Source organism: Glycine soja, chromosome 7 (genome assembly GCF_004193775.1).
Source record: "Glycine soja cultivar W05 chromosome 7, ASM419377v2, whole genome shotgun sequence".
In the NCBI taxonomy this organism is placed as follows: Eukaryota; Viridiplantae; Streptophyta; class Magnoliopsida; order Fabales; family Fabaceae; genus Glycine; species Glycine soja.
Window position 1 is genome coordinate 45,771,267 of NC_041008.1, and position 20,864 is coordinate 45,792,130.

Here is a 20,864-nt window from a genome sequence, read left to right on the forward strand (position 1 = left end):
TAAAACATGCTTGTCGAGCAAAATGAAATTACCCTAACTAGACAAATGTCTGACTTACAATATTGATTGATGTTCAGCCTTTAACTACGTTTTAGGACCACTTTCAAACTGTATTAAACTGAGGAGAATTGTGAATACAACATTTTGGGTTAGAAACCATGCCTGTGGGCTGTGGCTTAGAAAATCACTATAGTCCCTCTGATAACTTAATTACAGTACAGCAATAAAAAAGTAGTATAATAGAATCCAAACAAACGACTATCGCCTTGGGCTTCATTGTAGCCCAAAGTAACACAAACCATCTGGATAGCTTTATGTAATAAAAATTGAAGCCCTCCTTCCTTGTACTATTTTTGGAAGGATAAAATTATCAGTTCCAAACAATATACATCAAATAGTAATACGCAGCACTTGGAATGAGACGCCATTGTGTCATCACCAAATTCAATAATCATCTGTGACCAATGGTTGAACAATATTTTCTGAACTTCTGAATCCAGACTCAGCATTTACCTTTGCTACTGGCACAGAAAGTAATTCAGTTCGAATTTTGGCATATTAATATTCTTACATTCACGTTGATTGCATGCATTAACCAGTTTTTATTCTTACATTTTGGCATATACCAAACCATTCACTATATTTGGATCTGTCTGCATCTTACATCTGCTACAACATGGCGAATATGTGGAGCATACCATTTTACCCTCTCAACATGTTCTATAGAAACCTCCCAAGTATAACCTGTGGGTATCATAATAGTGTGGGTTAATTCAGAGTTGCAATGGGACAATGCCCAAGTTGAATAATTAAAATAAAATAAAATATAATGATTCTACCTTCAGATCTAGCAATGTCATATATTGATTTTGATACATGATCAATCCATTGACTCTCCTCTGAGTCTCTTGTATTCCCATGAACATGTAATATTCCACCCTCTCTCCTGCAACGTTGGTTCAATGAGAATGAAATTGGTAATGAAAGTAGAGGCCCAGAAGTGAATCTGAGCAAGAGTTAAACTGGTCATATCCACACAATTTACTCCATTGTCCTAAGATGCTTGCTTCATATATTAATTCAAATTTCATAAGATTTCTTTGTCATCAACAGAAGTAAAAGAGTCATAAATTTAGCATCTAGTTACTGATATAGTTTCCAGATACAGCGGTTTCAACCAGGCAATTAAAATGCATGAGATGTGAGCCATGGCTTTGGGATGATCTTGATTAAAATTGGTAGAATTAGCAGATAGGTCAAACAAGCCAATTTGAAAATTACTCAGGAACCAGGATATGAAGACAAAACCGCAGATGATTTCTACTAAAAATAATGCATCATAAAAATATTGAAACGGTTATATCACCTAATATGACAGTTCCTCTCCAATTTTATTTACATTGGCTATATTTTTAGCGATAAACATTACTAACTTCAGGAAAACAAGTTCAACAACTCTGCCACAATTCTCTCAATGTCAATCATCATAGTAAAAAATAATATCATTTCCATTTATAAGGTCAGCTATAATTAAATTATATGGTGCTAAATAAGCAGGCAACTTAATATGAGTATGGAACAAAATGCAACTACCAGTAGTATTTTATAGATCCTAAGATGACTTAATGCGGACAAAAGAGTAACAGCAGATAAATATGCTGAAAGCAATGATACACATTAGTATTCCAATTACCTTAAAGCCCTTACAGCTGTGACCCAGCTAAGCTCACTAGATGGAATGAGACCAAGACAAACTCTATCAGCCACACTCTGTAAAATGAAAAATCAACAGATTCCATTAAATTATTTCCTTCTACATATATCAATTAGTGTTAAAAATTGATGCACCCATTTTCCTTAGACATCACACTTTTATAGTCAGTATTCAGTGACTCATTGAAAAAAGTGAACAACAGAGTAAATAGTTCATCGATCACATGTTTACTTCCTTTTTGTATCTTTTACCAAACAAGGGGATAAAAAACTTCCCTTTTCTATTTATCTTCTTTTTGTCCAAACAAGGGAAGAAGAATATTACAATCCTAACTCAAATTCCTCTGTAAAATGTCTTCCCCTTCACTTAATGCCTCCTTTCATCTTAATTCTTAATGCATACTTGCTGGAAGAGTGTCTCTAATAATGTCGGAAAAAAGCTCATTGATTTTCACTTGTGTTTTGGATAAATCTCAGGCTAATTATAAATTATCTTAATTAACAAAAACAAAAGATTCTAACATGACTTCTACTGGCATGTACTAAGAGTTTATAGTATACAATCAGATTTGATTGAGTGAATTACAGTTTGCAAATAATTGAGAGCACATTTTCCATTTTATAGAGTTAAAAAAAAAGGTTGATCAAATGAACATGTTTACCATATCAGTATGTTGGTAATCAATTTTATAGTTAATCCTCCTAAATTGGAAATATGTTTACCAGTGATAGGGAACCTAAGGGCAATCAAGGCATAACTGACACAGAGTGTGGGGTGTCTTTAGATGGATTATGCCTGAGACTGATTCTCATTTCTCTGGTAGGAGAACAACAGGGAGATGGCCAGCTGATTTGGTAAATCAATTTTTTCCTTGCTGGGTGAATAAATAGTTAAATACACACACACACACACACACACTACCTTGGGAGCTGTAATTCGATTATCTCCTTCAAGTATGATACAACGGTCAGCCACAGAATTTGCTTCTAGATTATGTTGGAGTGCTTCTACAGCATGGGGATTCCACTCACAAGCATATACAAGCTTTGCCTGGGCTCTGCTCAAGAACATGCAAAAACAATATGAACAAATATAGATTAATATTATTAAATATTAACAAACCTCAGAAGCAAGCAATGCTGGATAATTAGATATTAAAAATCTTAGAATATGGCCTTAGGGCTTAACTCAAGCTCACAAAACCGGCTTATAAGATGAGAAACTTCCCAATCCTTTTAAGGACTACATTGGTCATATCTCTGGGATCTCAAGAAAAATCTTTCAAAACCTCAATCTCTGTTTAATAAAAGTACACAAGGTGTGCCACATCCCAGTCTATCGAATGTTCATTTTCAGATCCAGAATATATTTTCAGTTTGCAAAAAATAAATTATCAAATTATGTTGACAGTGTACAAGGACAAGTGGACCAATATCTTCCATACAGTACTACAAGGACAAGTCAAACCATACTCTAGTTGTCACTTGGCTTTCCTCCAATTATAACACAATATTGGAGGCTAAAGGGTAATTTAATCACAATACCAAAACATTAAGAGATTAAGTTTAATACATATGTCTGCCAGTACAAACAGACAATACCTGACAAGGAAAGGCAGCACAAAGTAGCCAATGCCTGCAAACAGGTCTACTACAACCTCATCTTTACAATCAAGCCTGGCCATCCGGATCTTCTCAGAAAGATTACCCCATGAGAACATGCATTTTGTAGCATCAAAAGAATAGAGAATTCCATTTTCTCGATGATTGACCCAGCCATTATCTCCAACAAGAATCTGCAATGTGCTATCTCTTGTACCAGTTGCAGCAACTGGGCCCTATAATACCCCAACTTAAGTCAGAAATAAATGAATTCATTGCAAAGATATTGCAGGAAGAATTGAAAACAGAACTGTGATTAATAAACTAAAGTTATATAAGAATTGTCTCAGTGATAAAGTATTACTGGTAATGCCAAGATTTTTTCCTTCAAAAGATCAACCACTGCCACTCATGGTTTGCATCTTAATAAGAACTGCCAATTCAGTCCTCTTATAAGTTTAATCTTCATAAATTTCTATGTATATAATTGTATATTATTATTATTATCAAAGAATAGTATCTTTTAACCTGTACAAATAATTTGTTATTGAATTTCAGTAATTTCACATACTTGTCATCAGACATTCCCTTATCTATCACATATATTTAATATGTGCTGTATATATCCAATAAGAAACTTTTAAATATATCATGTATAAGGAAAAAAAGTGAATTGGAATGATCGAGCCCGTGAAGGACAAGAAAGCACACAAACTAATGTATTACTCATGCATATGTGATTACTTGGCGAGCTAGACGGTGAGCCTTGAGTGATTTGGCAACAATGGACCAAAGCTCTTCTGCAATTGAGTCCCACATAGAATCCTTAAAAGAAGTACTTGGAAGTAAAACAATATCTCCAAGCTGATCCCATCTGGAAGAATAAAGAATTAGTACAAGGAACACAACACTAAAGGGATTGCATACAAGGGGGAAATCCAAGTAAATGGAATATAAGCAAGAAGTTGGTACGCAGGCACCATAAAAGCATTTTTATTGAAAGAACCTTGTTGGCAGTTCCTCTAGAAGCCGTGCTGGTAGGCCCTTATGCTCAATCAAAGACGTTATTGCTTCAGTCATCACTTTCAAAGGAGATTTGGCAGCTTTTCTTTCTTCAACAACCTTGTCTCCCAGCACAATCGCACCATATTCATGGAGAAGTATCAATGCTTCAGAACAGGATAACTCATTTAATAAGAATTTGTCTCGTTTAAGTGGTTTTGAAAAGAGACCTTCATTTTGTCTATCAAATGCATCTCCCAAATTATGATTCCTTTCATGAAACACAGCAAAAAATTCTTGATGGACAGGAAAACCGATATGTACTCCACCCTCGTCAGAGTATGCTTTCCTCCCCAAGTCTAACCATCCAAATTTTTTCAATATATCCTTTCCCAATTTTGCATATTTCTTTTCTAGTTGCAAAACATAATGCAATGCAATCATCTGACTTTGATCATTCAAGCAAGGTATGTTGTCATCAGAATGTGAACTTTCATCTTCAGATATATTTGGTGCATGTTCAAGTTGAGGTCCACAAGAATTTTCAATGTTATTCCTGTTAGTCCCTTCATTTTGGTTACTTGTACGCTTTCTTTGGGTTTTTACTGGCTCATCATGTGAATGCATTAAATGGAGCAAGCTTACTTTTGCTGGCTCACTGAACTTGGTTCCAAATGCATAGCATGATGCACCCCCACCAACTATAGCAAGATCATCACCCACGACATTGGCTGTACTGCGCACAAACAAATCTTTACCTACAGAATTGAGGGTAACATGCTTCCATAAACGAAGCTTCAAATCAAGTAAAGCCAGCTCTTGACAATGTTGTCTAACAGGACAACCACCAAGAACTCCAAGATAATTCTTATAGAGAAAAATTGAGTGGGAGAACCTAGCATGTGGATTCCTTCCAGCTGTCCTTTCCTTCGTCCATTGACCCTTCTGAACATCAAAGCTGTGCAAATCCCCAAGTGCTTTACCACCATTGTATCCACCAAACATGAAAATCTGAGAATCAGATGCCACCATAGCATGTGAGTGGCGTGCACATGGCCAGTACCCAGAAACTGGTATTTCTTTCCAGTGTAAATTGTTTGTGTCAAAAACATAAAAGGAAGAAAAGATAATATCATTATCAAGGCCCCCAAATACATAAATGTTTGAACCCATGACAGCTGCAGCATGACGATGCCTATCCAACATGTAAATAAAACTATATATTAGACTTACAGTGTAAAAATAAAATTACCAAGTCAATCAACAGCAAGTAATGTCACTACAGTACACCTTATGATATAGAGTTACAATATACCAGTTTAATAAGTTGTAATGGCAAGCATTTATGAACATGAATTAAAATAGCAATAACAAAATTCATTCAATACGCAAAGTTATCTTAAACATACAAGGCTTTTTTCCCCTGCTGTGAAATTGATTTATCAGTGTTTTTTTTTTTTTTTAAATTCGAGAAAGGCTGAAAGTTATAACACGAGAATGCTGTTAAGCATTACCTGGGAGGAAATCCACTGTCACCACATTGCAGTAAGTTCCAAGAATTCTTAGTTGTATCGAGGATCCAGACATCACTCAAAATTTTATCGGGACCGGTCCGACCTCCAATCACAAACATGCGATTTCCAACCAAGGAAGCTGTATGGCCCAAACGTGGAGATGGAGAAGCACAGCCAACAGTGCTAACCATGTCAAGATTACCAGAATATGGATCAAGCAGCAACAAATCATTTCTCCTTGCATGTCTCCCCATGCCTCCAAAGCCACCAAATACAATAACTTTCTTGTGGTCAGCATCACCCAATCCACAAGCGGAGTGACCCCAACGGTAAAGCTTCTCCACTGGTTCACCAACAATTTCGAAATGGCCAATTGACAGACCACAACCAGGAGAACCCACAGTCCCTGCCAACCATTCAAAGATTCAGACTTTTCATAGATACTATAAGGAAAGTTGTCCTGCAATCAGATACATACCGATATGCATCAGTACTAATTTCATCACTCAAACATGTGCGCTCTAATAGCTTTTTTGGCACATTTACAATCATGATCCCATAAACTATAAATTGAACTTCACATGCAACATAATGCAAAGAGGAGTGCTAGCAACACTCTCTAACTTACTCCTTTTGACACAATCTTTATTACTATTGATTAAAATTTATCGAAAACTACAAAAACATCATGAGTGAGCCTCATTAAATAAGGAGTTAGACCCATACAACTTTGTGATTTCTAATGAATTTCACCCAATAATAGTGTATTGTTTTTTTTTTTATCGGCAAATGTTAATTTGCTAGTTTTGTTAAAGATGCCAGTTGGGTCCCCAATCACTAGACCAAACTTATATCTCTTGTAAAGAGTGTATTGTATATATTTCTCTAATGTAAATTGAAAAGACATATTATACCTGAAGAGGTTCCAACATTCCCGTTTTCTAGCTGAGATTCACCCTCTAGTTCAAGATGATCACAAACTTCATTAGTTCCCGACAAGTGGTTACTGTTATCGGCAAGCACAGATCCATTGGACAGCAAAACTTGGAAAAACCTCTGAGTTCTTTTCCTATTAGCTTCCATTTTGTCATTTGCCACCTGAACGAGGTAACGAACATAGTGGGGCGTGACCATGACGTTGCGCGTGTCCCCCAACGGGACCTCCATGCGAATGGAGCAGCGAATGGCGATGATGAAGCGCTTTTTGGCATTGGTAATGCCACTTTCTCGGAAGCCGCAGGAGATGGCGAGAGAAACGAGGGAGTGAGCGGAGGAGAGGTCCCTGCACTCGAGGGCGATAATGAGGGGCTCGAATCGGAAAACGAGTTCGGAGGGAGCAAAGGGGGAGGGAGTTGACTCGGAGGGGAAGAGGAGGGAGAGGACCGAGTCGGGATCGGCGGGGTCGTGAGAAACGAAGAGCCACGTGCCGCCTCTGGCTTTCTTCTTAGGGTTGGGGGAATCAGAGAGGGAGAGGGGTTGGGCGAGGATGGAGATTCGGCCGGAGCAGGAGCTGGTGGTGAAGTAAGAAGGGTTTTGGTTCAGAGTGTTTAAGAGAGGGACGATGGCTGCGTCCAATGACCCCTTCGGCGATTTGTCTGATTCCGTTGAGCTCAGTGAGGCTAACGTCGCAGCTTTTCTCTTTTCGAACTCCATCCTTTTCTTCTCTAAACCCACCCAAAACCTCTCCTCAAGATGAAGATGATTTTGCTGGACTCGGGTCATGGGCCTCATGAAGTCCTGACCCAAAGGCATCAATAATTTTATTGCCAGATTTTGTTAGGATTTAGAAGCAAAATGAATCATTTATCTTTGCTTCAGGTATTACTCCATGGATTGAGTGATAATGTAATTCAAGATGTATGGCTTCTTGGAAAATTTTGTTACATCCAGTTTAGAAGGATGATGAGTGATAGGAAGGGGTTTTGTCAAATAATTTACTCGAAATATGAAATCATTTATGATTCATCAAGTTCTTTTGGACAAAGATTCCTCAAGTTCTAAGCAATCCAAAAGTGATATACAGTATATATTTGTTTATTAAGTATTTTTAAATCTCTTACATTCTATATCTACAATAATAATAAGTTTGATTGTGGAGAAAGAAAGAGAAATTTTCAAAATTTGATTTGAGTTCTACATCTTTTTTTCTTTGCTTTAATTTAAATATTTTTTTTCTTTTCTCTTCTCTCCAACCAAATCAACCATAAGAGCCTTTAATCAAAATTTATTGCAACAAAAACATCCAAATCGTGATTTTTAAGAAGATTATGTCACAAAATAGACGTGCATTCAAGTCAACGGGTACATATACAAAATACAAAACTTACTGTATATATCAATTTAGCAAAAGCCTAAAAGTTAATATATTTTTTTTTTTTTTACGCAAGATTCGGCACTCCACTAGTCAACGTTTGCGCGAGTCCTACGCAAAAAGTTTGATGCTAACAGCACGACTCCAACGAGGAATCAGTGCGTATTTTGGCTTTGGCATAAACCTCCCATGAAGATTGTCCCAACGTGGCATCATTTGACGTTGTGAATCCTAATTTATTCTCGCGTCCTTTTATTTAGTGTTTAGTGTATAAAGTAACACCTAACCAACCTAAATAAGCGTTTGTTACGGCATCTCGAGCATTATCCCGAAGTAATCACTGCTCACAAATCTCTAGTCATGTGGAAACCAACAATTATCTCGGTGCCAAATTGATTTTCCATATCTTAAACCCTTCTCTGCCATGCCATTGCCATTATCAGAGAATCAATGTTGATATATATCATCTTAAAATATATACTTTTTGTTGCACGGATCCTGTGAGAATGATTGCTAGAACGAACATTTGCTCATACATAGCGTAGAAGAATTATTATTATTGGGAAGCAACTGCAATAGCAGCAGTGAACATGGAGATGTCTTTGCAACTGAACTGCAAAACGACATTCGGCAATAGAAGTACTTTTTTTGGGTTTGGAGCTGGATTGTTCTTCCCTACCACTAGCCAATGCCACCGACTAGTTACTCTCCCAATTCATCCTACTATTGTTTTTTTTTTCATTTATTCTTAAACTTGATGCTGTATTTCACCTTCATCAAGTAACGATCATAATTTCTTTCAGGCAACTGTTAATCAATATCCTAGATTCTTATTAAAAAAATGTTATTAACATACTCTCAGCTGTAATTTTTAATATATTTTCAACATGATTCTTACACCATAATTGTGGGTTATGTTAATGTGCTTATGCTTTTAGACATCTTGATTAATATAACAGAATTAATCTTTCTTTTTTACCATGGCGATGTGGATTCAAGGCTGGTTGGCGCTCTATTTGCATCAATGCCAGTGCAGGTTTATTAGCTACCCTTGTTTTACTTTTTTATACTTGTTATGCCATATGATTGATCCTGTCCATCTCGCTCTGTTCAAGTTTGTATAATTGAGCTATATCTTTTTGTAGATTTTTCAAGTAGAAGACAGAAGAGGATCTTTACTGCAAGGCCCAAGGGTCATGGTTCTGATTCAAAAAAGGGTTTGGTCCCAAGACCACCTATTGGAACACGCATAGTTGGAGAAGATGGAAATGTTTATACGAATGTTCCTGACACTTCCAACATTGGGAATGTTGAATATTTAGACGACAAATCATTAGACTATGCAGAAATTATTGGAATTATTAGAGAATCAGATGTTCATGGCACTTATAATGAAGTAACTGGGGAGACCATAGTCGAAGAAACAAATGATGATGATGATGATATAATAAAGGAAGAAGCTTCTCAACTGTTGCAGTTAAAGTTGAAAGAACGTTTACGCAGGCTCGAAATAGAGAGGATTGCACAGGAAAACTTGTCACTACGGAACAAGTTGTTTGTATATCCTCCTGTGGTTGAGCCAGGTCAAGATATTGAAGTGTTTCTTAATAGGAGTGTTTCAACTCTATGTAACGAGCCAAATGTTTTGATTAAGGGAGCATTTAATGATTGGAGGTGGAAATTTTTTACCATTGTATTAAATAAAACACACCTCCTCAATGGTGATTGGTGGTCTTGTCAGCTACATGTTCCAAGAGAAGCCTATAAAGTGGACTTTGTGTTCTACAATGGGCAAAATGTCTATGACAATAATGACAGAAGGGATTTCTCCATACCTGTTGATGGCGGAATGGATGTATTCGGATTTGAGGATTTCTTGCTTGAGGAAAAACGTAGAGAATTAGAAAGACTTGCTAAGGAGCAAGCTGAAAAGGAAGAACAGGAAAAAGAGAAAAGGAAAATGGAAGCAGAGAAAGCTGCAATAGAAGAGGACAGGTCACTGGCTAGGGTGGAGGTAGAAAGGAAGAGAGAAGTGTTGCGCCAGTTGACGAAAAATGCAGTGAAATCCATCGACAATGTTTGGTATATAGAGCCTAGTGAATTTGAAGGCAAAGACTTGGTCAGATTATATTATAACAGAACATCAGGTCCTCTTGCACAGACTCAGGAAGTATGGATTCATGGGGGGCACAATAATTGGATGGACAAATTATCAATTGTTGAAAGGCTTGTCAAAACTGGTTCAAAACATGGTGATTGGTGGCATGCTGATGGTATGCTCATTTACTTATTCTATTAATTATCTCCGACGTTAGTTTATTTAATTGAAGCTAGCCAAATGAATGTTTTGACGGTATTGTATCCTAGATAATATTGTTTGAAAAGTAAGGTAAAAACTTGGTCTTCTCTCCAAGTCTAACTTGATGTAAGCAAGATTTTTTTTTTAAATCAAATTTCATTTCATGCAGTTGTTGTACCTGACCAAGCCGTTGTCCTGGATTGGGTCTTTGCTGATGGGCCACCTGGAAATGCAAGTTCGTATGATAACAACAATGTTCAAGACTTCCATGCTATTGTGACAAAGGTCATACCTGATGAAGAGACTTGGGTTTGGGAAGAGCGAACGATATTTAGAAAATTGCAGGAGAAGAGGAGGTTAAGAGAGGAAGCTATGCGTGCCAAGGTTAGTTTTGACGAGAGATGATTTTCAAATGGTAGTAACATTGCGACTCTATCTAATCTAAAATACTTCATAACCATAGATAAAATCTTAGTTGTATGATTATGTCCATGTTCTTTTCAATATAAATACATGCAGAAAGTTAGGGATAACATTAACATATACTGATATACCTATAGCGTAGTCTATCACATTTGGAGTATGAAGTTAACCTTTCTGACTTTGATCTGGCAGCTTATTTAAATACTTGTTTGAGATTGTAGTCCTAGATTGGTCCCCCAAAACTTTGTTTATCTACATATTAGTTGGCAGACATAAGCATTACAATTTCTTGCTTTTGGGAAGAAAAAAGATTGACAACATCTCCTTGATTTGGACCTGTTTTTGTTTCAGGTTGAAAAAACAGCATGTATAAAAGCTGAAGCAAAGAAAAAAACTTTAAAAAGATTTTTGCTTTCTCAAAAGCATATTGTCTACACTCAGCCTCTTCATATTCAAGCGGGGAGCACAGTGACTGTATTTTATAATCCTTGCAACACAAACCTAAATGGAAAACCAGAAGTTTGGTTTAGATGTTCATTTAATCGTTGGACTCATTGTAATGGTTCATTGCCACCTCAGAAAATGTTGCATACAAAGTATGGTACTTACGCCAAAGCCTTTGGTGAGTCTCTGATCTTATAGTTTACATTCGACTAAATTTGGAATATAATAATCCAACAATTAGCAATGTCAAGGAGTATAATATCTCTATGGTTAGTTAATTTTTATTTTATTAGTTATTTTCTTGTTAAAATTGATTGAGAGGATGTGACTTCTGAAATATATTCCAGTACCTTCAACACATGATATAAATTTTTGTGTCATTAACATTAATGATATGGTGCTATTCTGGTTGGTTCCATGTAAATGAATTATGCTACCAATTCAAGTTGTGTTTTAAAAGCTGTGGATTGACCTTTGTCTAAATGTTGAGCGTTGGTCATAAAAATAAATGTTATGATCACTTATTATTTGAATTCAAATTCAATGTTCATAAATCTTGTATCACGGTGTCAGTATCAGATTAACAACACTAGTGTTCCTTTATTTTAGAATATCTTAAAGTTTGTAACTGATGTATTTGTGCAATCATTTTGTCTGTACAGGTAAAAGGACATAAAACCGATTCATTTACTTATAGCCTTGTGCATTTGTTCCTTAATAAGTTCTATGATTTTGTGCTTCTACAGTTAAGGTTCCATTAGATGCATACATGATGGACTTTGTATTCTCTGAGAAAGAAGACGGTGGAATTATTGATAATAACAATAGAATGGATTATCACATACCTATTTTGGGTGGTATTGTAAAGGAAACGCCCATGCATATTGTCCATATTGCTGTTGAGATGGCCCCAATTGCAAAGGTAAATTAGCATTGCATCTATATCATCTCAACTTCAACTACAAGTCTGTGTAAACTTTTATTGTTTGAGCATGGAAAATTTTTGGAATTTACAATTAATGAAGAAATCTTACCACTATCACATGGGTCTATAATGGAAAATATAATAGTCACAGGATTATGGTATTTGGTGATCTCTTAAAAACTAGTCAACATCTACATGCCAGCCACAGTTCTTTGACTCTTTGAAAATGTGTATGATCACAAAAATAAAATTAGCATTTTTATTGAATTAGCATCTAGAGTGTTTCAGATATTAAAAGTTTATGGATGAGGGAGAAGAAATAATGAAAAGTAATCATTTAAACTTTTTATAATATTTGAATTCTAAAATGCAATTTGAGGACAAATGCAGCATGCTTGATGGACATTGCCAAAGCATGTTGTGAGTGATTTTAACATGTTTTTTCAATTCTGATGATCTATATTTTTGGCAGGTTGGAGGCCTTGGTGATGTTGTTACTAGTCTATCACGAGCAGTTCAGGATTTAAATCACAATGTGGATGTTGTTCTTCCAAAGTATGACTGTTTGAATCTTAGCAATGTAAGTTTTTTGCTATTGCTTTGGCACTTATGCTATATCACCCTGCATTGGATATTTAGAGTTTATTCCTTAAATCATGTGTTTTCTCCTATTGAAAGAGCATGATGTCATGATTATTTATTAGAGTGTTGTAGCTAGAGTTGGTTGGTAATCAAAAGGGAAAAATGCAAATATTATGAAATTGGTTGAGACATTCATGAAAATGTATGGCTGTTCTTGAGCATGTTTCTTATCATTTATTTGTTGAGCATATGCATTGGCAGCCCTCTTATACTTATAAACAACCACTATTGTAGTGTTTAAAATTCATATATTGTGTTTGTGCTGTAGGTAGAGTTATTTTTGTAATATTTGTTAAATACATGTCTTTTGATGCAGGTAAAAGATTTTCAATATCACAGAAACTATTTTTGGGGTGGGACTGAAATAAAAGTATGGCATGGAAAGGTGGAAGGTCTCTCTGTCTACTTCTTGGAACCTCAAAATGCGTAAGAATTTGGCGCTCTATCTTTAAAAGTTGTTAGGAAACATCCCCTCATAACTCAGGTTTACTCTCACAGAAAGAAAGCCTAATAAATAGAGATGAGTTAGCCATTCCTTCTTCATCTATCTTTATCTTTTTCTATTATTTATCCTTATTCTTGTTTTTAGGAAAAACTGTTAAGAGAAACAATACGTATAGGGGCCTGGCAGAACTGAGGGATAGGAAATTTGTATTCTAGTTTTCTGTGAATAATCGGGAAGGCTAGTCTTCCTCATCTATAGAGGAACTCCATTGGAACTCAATTTTTATTTTTATTTTTCAGTTATTTATTTCAGAGAATAAATAGAACTTCCCTGTTCTTATTTAGTGCTAATGTAGACACTGAATTTCTACCAAAAGTTCTAGCCTTTTGTTGATTTACTACTTGATCACGTGGATAGTTCTACTACTACTACAACTAAATGATTCAAATTGTAAGGGGCTTGTACCTTGGATAATTTGAATTTAGAACATACCAAACAAGTGAATTTACTTTAAAAAAATATATAAATGTAATGTAGGAATTAATGTACCTACTAATTCATGGCAATCAAATGAAGATGAGCTTCATGTTTATTTTGGAAATGCCACTTCGGATCAACTTTTAGGCCAGAAGGCCCGGAGCGAAATGTGGTGAGACTTGAAATAGCATGAAAAGGCAGGTTGCAGTGATTATATATTATAATTGAACTTAATGTTCTCATAATAAAATTGCTTGGTAACTGTCTCGAGCACTTGAATTCCTTTGAATATATCATTTACTGTGTATAGGGTGTTTCTTTGTCATCATTTGATCCATTTAGCTGACCCTGCCAAGTGGGAAAAAGGTTTGGTTGTTATTGTTGTAGAGTGCTTCTCAGCCATGTTCATGTGCCAGTGATGGAGTTGAAAATGTGTAATGAACTCAAATCATGGCTAAAGAAATAATTCTCTTCTTGCTTCAAAAAATGAGTTGAGAATAAAAGATATTGTTCGTATGTAGTGATGATTATATCTGAAGCAAACTTGGAAGAAATAGAAAATACACAAATGCATCAACTTTGTAACAAACTCAATAATTTAAATTGATAGTTGTTGACTACATTTTGTTTGGCATAAGTACTTAAACTGTATCTTTTTTGAGCTTGTCTACTGCCTATATATCCCCTACCCACCCAGTAATTGTGTATTTTTTTTGCACATTTTTACTCTTCATGATCATTGTTAATAAGATGACTTGAAAAACTCTTCCTATTTCATAAATTGAACTATGCTTTACAAGGTTTGTATTTTTTTTCCCGCAGATTCTTTCATGCTGGCTGTGTGTATGGTTGTGGGAATGATGCTCAGAGATTTGGTTTTTTTTGTCATGCTGCTCTTGAATTTCTACATCAAAATGGATTTCATCCGGTAAGATACATCATGCAACCACTAATTGGGTTGTTATTTTTATAACTTTCATTATACATTTCCTTTGTTGATGTGAAAGTGAGATTTTATTTTTTGTGGTCATGGTATGACTTGTTTGTGAAAGTGGAGTTTAAAATGTAACATTCCTATTTTATGTGTGTGTCCGTGTATACACAATTAAACACTAACATACCCCAGAGTTGGAAGACTCTGCGCTATGCGAAGGTGTGTAGGAGGGTCATTGTACACAACCTTATCCTTGCATATACAAAGAGATTGTTTCCAAATTTGAATCCATGACAAACTGATTACCAGGACACAACTTTAACTTTGTGTTAGGGCTCACCCTCGTGTATATTTAACATAATAGCTTATTTATATTACAATTTACAATCCAAATTTTTTTTAGATATAAACTTACAAACCCCTATTTGCCTTAAATTATTAAAAAATGAGGGAGAGAAAAGTTAAGAAAAATAAGACCTGATTAATATTGCCCTAAATGAGGAATATGCAGTCTCCATTGTCTGGCAGAGAATTAAAACAGTAAGAGTGATTCATGGGGCACCTGACAAGTAGAGACTAGCTTTATTCCTATTTCCTTGCTGGGTTTCTTCTCGAGTGATTAAGCTCTCATTTCAAGCACTATAGTTTTAAATGTTATTTTATTTATTTTCTATCTAATTAGGTGAGAATTTTTTTTTTTTATCAGCATCTAATTAGGTGAGAATGATATTGCCTTTTAGGAATGAGCTTACTAAATCTTGATATCATAGTTTTTGGTGTAAAAGTAAAGAGAGAGACAGAGTATGTGTGAATTTATAATTCTGTTTTGAGATGTGAATCATTAATCTTGAGTACCTTTTGAGAATTCCTACATTAGTGCAACTACTTACTGTTACTCATAGCAATCGTGTACTGCATGCTGGATGTAAATAAAATATATGTATATTTAATTTGTTGTGCGTGAATCTCTCCCTTTAAATACCTGTAGACTTTGCTAGTAGTACAAGCCAAGGTAGCATACTAGTGGAAATACTTGTCAAGAATTTTGACCCTGGTTTTAAATTGAGAAACAAAGTTAAACCTATAATTGCTCTCTTAAATAGGATTGAGAGGGAGTATTTGTATGATGCTGAAGTATGACATTTACTTCGAGTCTTTGCAATTGGAAAAAAACCACACAATGAATTCTAAAGTTACAACTTGATGAATTCTTTGGTCTTTTTGGGCCAATGTATAGTAATTGCAGAAGAAATTGGGGAGACAATTTTTTGCATGTCAAGGTTTGTGCACAACAATTCCCATTACTTAGGTTGGTCTCCTTGAGAATTGATATTTGTATGATCTATATAATACTTATGCTTTTGCGTGTATGACATATTTAAGCATGTTGAATTTTGTCATATTTAAGAAACATAACATTTTAGTATTTCTCTAGTTGGTTCCCAACACATTAGGATAATTTCACTAGTTTGCTAAACTTGAAACGTGCACATGCACACATAAATATACATGTATTTTGCTTGATATAAAAATAGTCAAATTATGACAGCCAAGGTATTTTCTATGGTGAACAAGGCTGGAACTGGGACCATTATGGTTCGACTTGTCCTTCTTCTAGATTCCTATCGAGTTATAGTTATCACACTCATTCATTCCCTCCGAATGCAGGGTTGCCCAACTATCCCAGGGAAGAAGTTGGTTTTTTATGTTAGGAATTAGGATGAATGCTTGAAGTATGGGATCAAAGTCATTAGGATCCCATTTGATTTCGGAGAAACAGAAAATTACATAACTTAAAAGTTGTGAAATTTAACGTAAAGTTAATAAATTTAGATTTTTAGGTTTCATATGAAGTCAAAATTGATTCTTTGCTAAGATTTTTAATTTTTTTAAGTCTTTTTATGCCAAATGAGGAAAACAAATCTTGACCATTGGATTTTATCATTAATGAACAAAATTAAAATGTAAAAGTCATGTGACATTATTAAAACATCAAATGACTTTTTAAATTGATCATTCAACTTTAATTAGTCTTTAATTTAACCATTCGTGTATGGTTATGGATAGGATGTCATCCACTGCCATGATTGGTCGAGTGCGCCAGTTGCATGGCTATCTAAAGAACAGTATAGACATTGCGATTTAAGCAAAGCAGGGGTAGTGTTTACAATTCATAACCTTGAATTTGGAGCTCATTTCATTGGAAAAGCAATGGAATACACAGACAAGGCCACAACTGTAAGTGCTGGTTATGCACTAAATTTATCTATTTTGCTAACTTTATCGTAACATTTGATTATTTTTATCATGTTCATTTTCATTATTGATATTAGTTAATAGTTGGTATTATTTAGTCATAATATTTGATTTATTCTTTCAGAATTTCTCCTTTTTTACCTATAATGTAGGAGGAATTTTGCTAGCATATAGTGTGTTTGGTTTAATGTTGGTGTATACTTTCCAAAGCAGATGAATGTTAAAGCAAAAAATTATTGGATTCACGTTTGAACCAAAAAACAAACATGCTCGTAGTGATTACAACTCGTGGTGCTTCTTCTCTAGGGTCTATAGAAACAGTAGTGCTGAGGTCTTATTAATTTCCAAATGAATGTGTGCATATATAGGATATGCCACGTGAGGTTGTTCGCCAGAATAACAACCATTACCAACAGCTCTAGATAAAGATAGGATCTAGAAATTTAAACTTTAAAACGTTGTTACATATTGTTACAAAAATGATAGCCTCAATCTTTAATGGATAATGCCAACAGGGTCACTGAAATAAATCCTGTGATGATTAATTTTTTTTGTAATATTGATATATTACTAGATAGCATATTTTAAGAAGAAAAAATTGAGTTGGTCATGAAAGAAAAAAATTGTGTATCATTGCATCTTTCTAGAGTTTGATTGCACCTTACACTCATAATTTGTATGCTTAAAATCTATTTTGAAACAACTATTTTCTATCTTGTATTATAATGTTATTAAAACTTCGGCTGACAGATACAATTTTGAAATTTAAACAGAATCAATATTATAGAAAGGAAGGATCATCTTACATTATTCTGATATTCTTCTTATCAGTTAAAGATCTTAGTCATGTGTTTATATTGGCAGGTCTCCCCATCTTATTCTAGGGAGGTTGCTGGGAATCCTGCAATTGCTCCTCATCTTCACAAGTTTCAGGGTATTATTAATGGAATTGATCCAGATATATGGGACCCATTTAACGATGAGTTCATTCCTGTAAGTAGTAATTACTTGATATTTCGGTCATCTATGTCTTTAGAAATATATAATGTATCATTTACTCATATCTTATATGATTTGAATATTGTTAACATACTTGAACTGTATTCATGCAATATAGGTGTTAAATGACAATTTTATCTCATAGGCTTCTACTTCTACTAGATAAGACTGACACATCCTATATCAGATTTTATCCATGTACCTAAATAATGCAATCAGTTGAAGTGAAGATGCTTCTGTCATCTTTCTTCTATATCTTTGTGCATAGTTTGGATAGATCATATGCTCAACAGTCCACAACTGCACCATGGGTCAAATTAATTTTAACATTATAATGTACTAAACTATGATTGATTTAAGAAAGATGGACGGATAGATTGGTAAATGCAGTTGAGTTCAGTAATTATTGCAATGAGTTGGAAGCATTACCCTATCCCTTGTACCTATTCTTTAATCAGGTGTTATTTTGTCAGGATATTTCTAATTCCAGTAATCCAATTATGACTAGCTCATCTTACATTATTGCAGGTATCATACACATCGGAATATGTTGTTGAAGGTAAAAAAGCTGCCAAGGAAGCCTTGCAACAAAGGCTTGGTTTGAGAAAAGCTGATCTTCCTTTATTGGGAGTTATTTCTCGATTGACTCATCAGAAAGGAATTCATCTCATCAAGCATGCTATAAGTCGCACCCTAGAGCGTGGCGGACAGGTTTTTAATTTATTTTTCATCAAATTGTGTGTCTACATTACTATATACACGCATTGCTCGCATAATAGCATATATGGACACTATTATAGAACAAAATATAATTTAAGCATTTAGGAACTGTTCTATTAATATTGATATGATGTCAGTCTCTTTGACAGTTTGACTAAGTTGTTTTGAGTTTCAATCCTCATCATTCCTTGTCAGATATAAGCAGTTAAGCACACAGTTTTTAACTGTCACTTAATAGATTCAAGTTTTGACTGTTTAGAGAAATTATTGTAAAGGATGAATGATATCTTCATCTTAGACAAAACCTCCATGTATACTCTTACCAAAAGAAAAAAAATAAAATATGCCTCACGTATGTAAGTAATCAATGTCTTGGCAATGGAAATATTTGAATGCAGGTTGTATTGCTTGGCTCAGCTCCAGATTCTAGTATCCAAAATGATTTTGTAAATTTGGCCAATCAATTGCATTCTCTTCATCATGACCGTGTTAGACTCTGTCTTGTGTATGATGAGCCTCTATCACACTTGGTAATTTATTGCAAATCTGAAATTTTTGGTAACACGAGAAATCCTAGCATCACACTTTCTAACACACTTTTTTTACAGCACTTAATTATGTGCTGAAAGCTATGTAAGTCACAATGAATGATAAGGATCTAAACATCTATTTTATCCCAGTCTCCATTTAGTGGCATCTACATGGATTTCATCAAATAATAAAGTGTGTTGAAAAAAGTGTGTAAGTTGCTAGCATTCCTCTTATTGGTAACATTTGACCTCTTCTGTGTACAACATAACAAGGCATTATTGACTCATTTGAAACGTTTTGTTCTAGATATATGCTGGTGCTGATTTCATTCTAGTTCCTTCAATCTTTGAGCCATGTGGTCTAACTCAACTGATAGCAATGAGATATGGTTCAGTACCTATTGTTCGAAAAACTGGAGGTTTGTTGACATGCCAGCACCTTATATCTAGAATGTTTTGTCTTTTTAGCTTTTAGTTTTTTTTTTGGTTGGTATGCACTCTTTACGCACAATATAAAGGTATTTTTTTCACCTTACTAATGTATCTGATGCTCTAATTGTTACTTTCCCTAGAACGATCATACCCAGATGAATGACTTAAAAATAGATTTGATAGTCAACTTCATCCTCTTTTAACTACATTTCTGCATAATGTGCAGGACTATACGATACTGTATTTGACGTTGAGCATGATAGGGATAGAGCACAAGCACAAGGTCTTGAACCAAATGGGTTCAGTTTTGATGGAGCTGATGCTTTAGGTGTTGATTATGCCCTCAATAGGTGGGTTATATGTTGTGCAATGACCTGACATTTGTGTTTGAACATAAGAAAACAAAATGTTCCAATATTAGAACTCCAAAATTACTCAACAGTTGGCAAAAATTTTCAGTAGTAAAACCATTTTTTATCGAGATCCATGTTGGATTAAGTCTCTTATGGCTTAAGCTTGTAAGGAAAAGTCCTTTAATTTCACAATTATGTTATGCCCCCTTACAGTGACCTTAAACTGTTGGACGTATAAGATTCTTATATTTACCAATAGTTCACTTTGCCTAATAACTTTGCACACACGCATAGAAATCAGTATTTCCAAAGTCCTAAAATTTGTGATTGCAATATTAATTTTTAATGCTCTTTTTCAGGGCAATATCAGCATGGTATGAGAATCGTCATTGGTTTAACACTTTATGCAAGACAGTGATGGAGCAAGACTGGTCTTGGAATCGCCCTGCACTTGATTATCTGGAGCTTTACCATGCTGCACGTAAGTCAGCATGAGATTTAATAGACATGAATTAAGTTTCATCCTCTTTGTACACATTTTTGTGGTAAGCTTCAGTTTGAACACACTTGATTGCATCTGGTGAATCCTTCAAAAAGATAACAACTACGAGGTGAAAAGCCATAAAAGATGATGAGCTTCAAATAGTTCATTTTTTTAGCAAGCAATAGTGTAGGCTATTTCATGACAATTTTATATATGTTAGGAGATTTGTGTTTTTAAATTGAAGAGTATGTGAATTGTGATATTGCAGAAAAGATATGCAAGCTCGTGTTTGACAATTGAAAATTAAGAGTAAATTTTTTTTTGAAAAAATGAATAAACATTAACGAATATCTTCTTAT

General features: G+C 34.8%; 2 protein-coding genes across 4 annotated transcripts; one reads left to right on the plus strand and one right to left on the minus strand.

Annotated features, from left to right (window-relative positions):
- LOC114420168 (tRNA wybutosine-synthesizing protein 2/3/4) lies at positions 1–7,749 on the minus strand. Of its 3 annotated transcripts, XM_028386050.1 has the most exons (10): positions 6,746–7,743; positions 5,832–6,237; positions 4,322–5,512; positions 4,060–4,189; positions 3,316–3,551; positions 2,636–2,771; positions 1,694–1,770; positions 840–946; positions 613–744; positions 1–521 (listed from the first exon to the last, which is right to left on the minus strand). In XM_028386050.1, exons 1-9 carry the CDS (start codon positions 7,581–7,583, stop codon positions 638–640), a joined length of 3,228 nt encoding a protein of 1,075 aa, XP_028241851.1. In that variant the 5' UTR covers positions 7,584–7,743; the 3' UTR covers positions 1–521; positions 613–637. The 3 variants fall into 3 exon arrangements, with proteins under 3 accessions (XP_028241851.1, XP_028241850.1, XP_028241852.1); XM_028386049.1 differs by having other exon boundaries at positions 1–744; XM_028386051.1 differs by lacking the exons at positions 1–521; positions 613–744; positions 840–946; positions 1,694–1,770; positions 2,636–2,771 and having other exon boundaries at positions 3,425–3,551; positions 4,042–4,189; positions 6,746–7,749.
- A 983-nt stretch (positions 7,750–8,732) lies between these two features.
- On the plus strand, positions 8,733–20,799 carry LOC114420751 (soluble starch synthase 3, chloroplastic/amyloplastic-like). The gene is made up of 15 exons (XM_028386558.1): positions 8,733–8,781; positions 9,288–10,415; positions 10,611–10,825; positions 11,216–11,486; positions 12,055–12,230; positions 12,706–12,813; positions 13,192–13,301; positions 14,620–14,725; positions 16,799–16,969; positions 17,852–17,980; positions 18,515–18,697; positions 19,105–19,236; positions 19,544–19,655; positions 19,895–20,018; positions 20,381–20,799. The coding sequence occupies exons 1-15, from the start codon at positions 8,733–8,735 to the stop codon at positions 20,514–20,516; spliced, it is 3,150 nt and encodes a 1,049-aa protein (XP_028242359.1). The 3' UTR covers positions 20,517–20,799.
- The last annotated feature ends 65 nt before the right edge of the window (positions 20,800–20,864 follow it).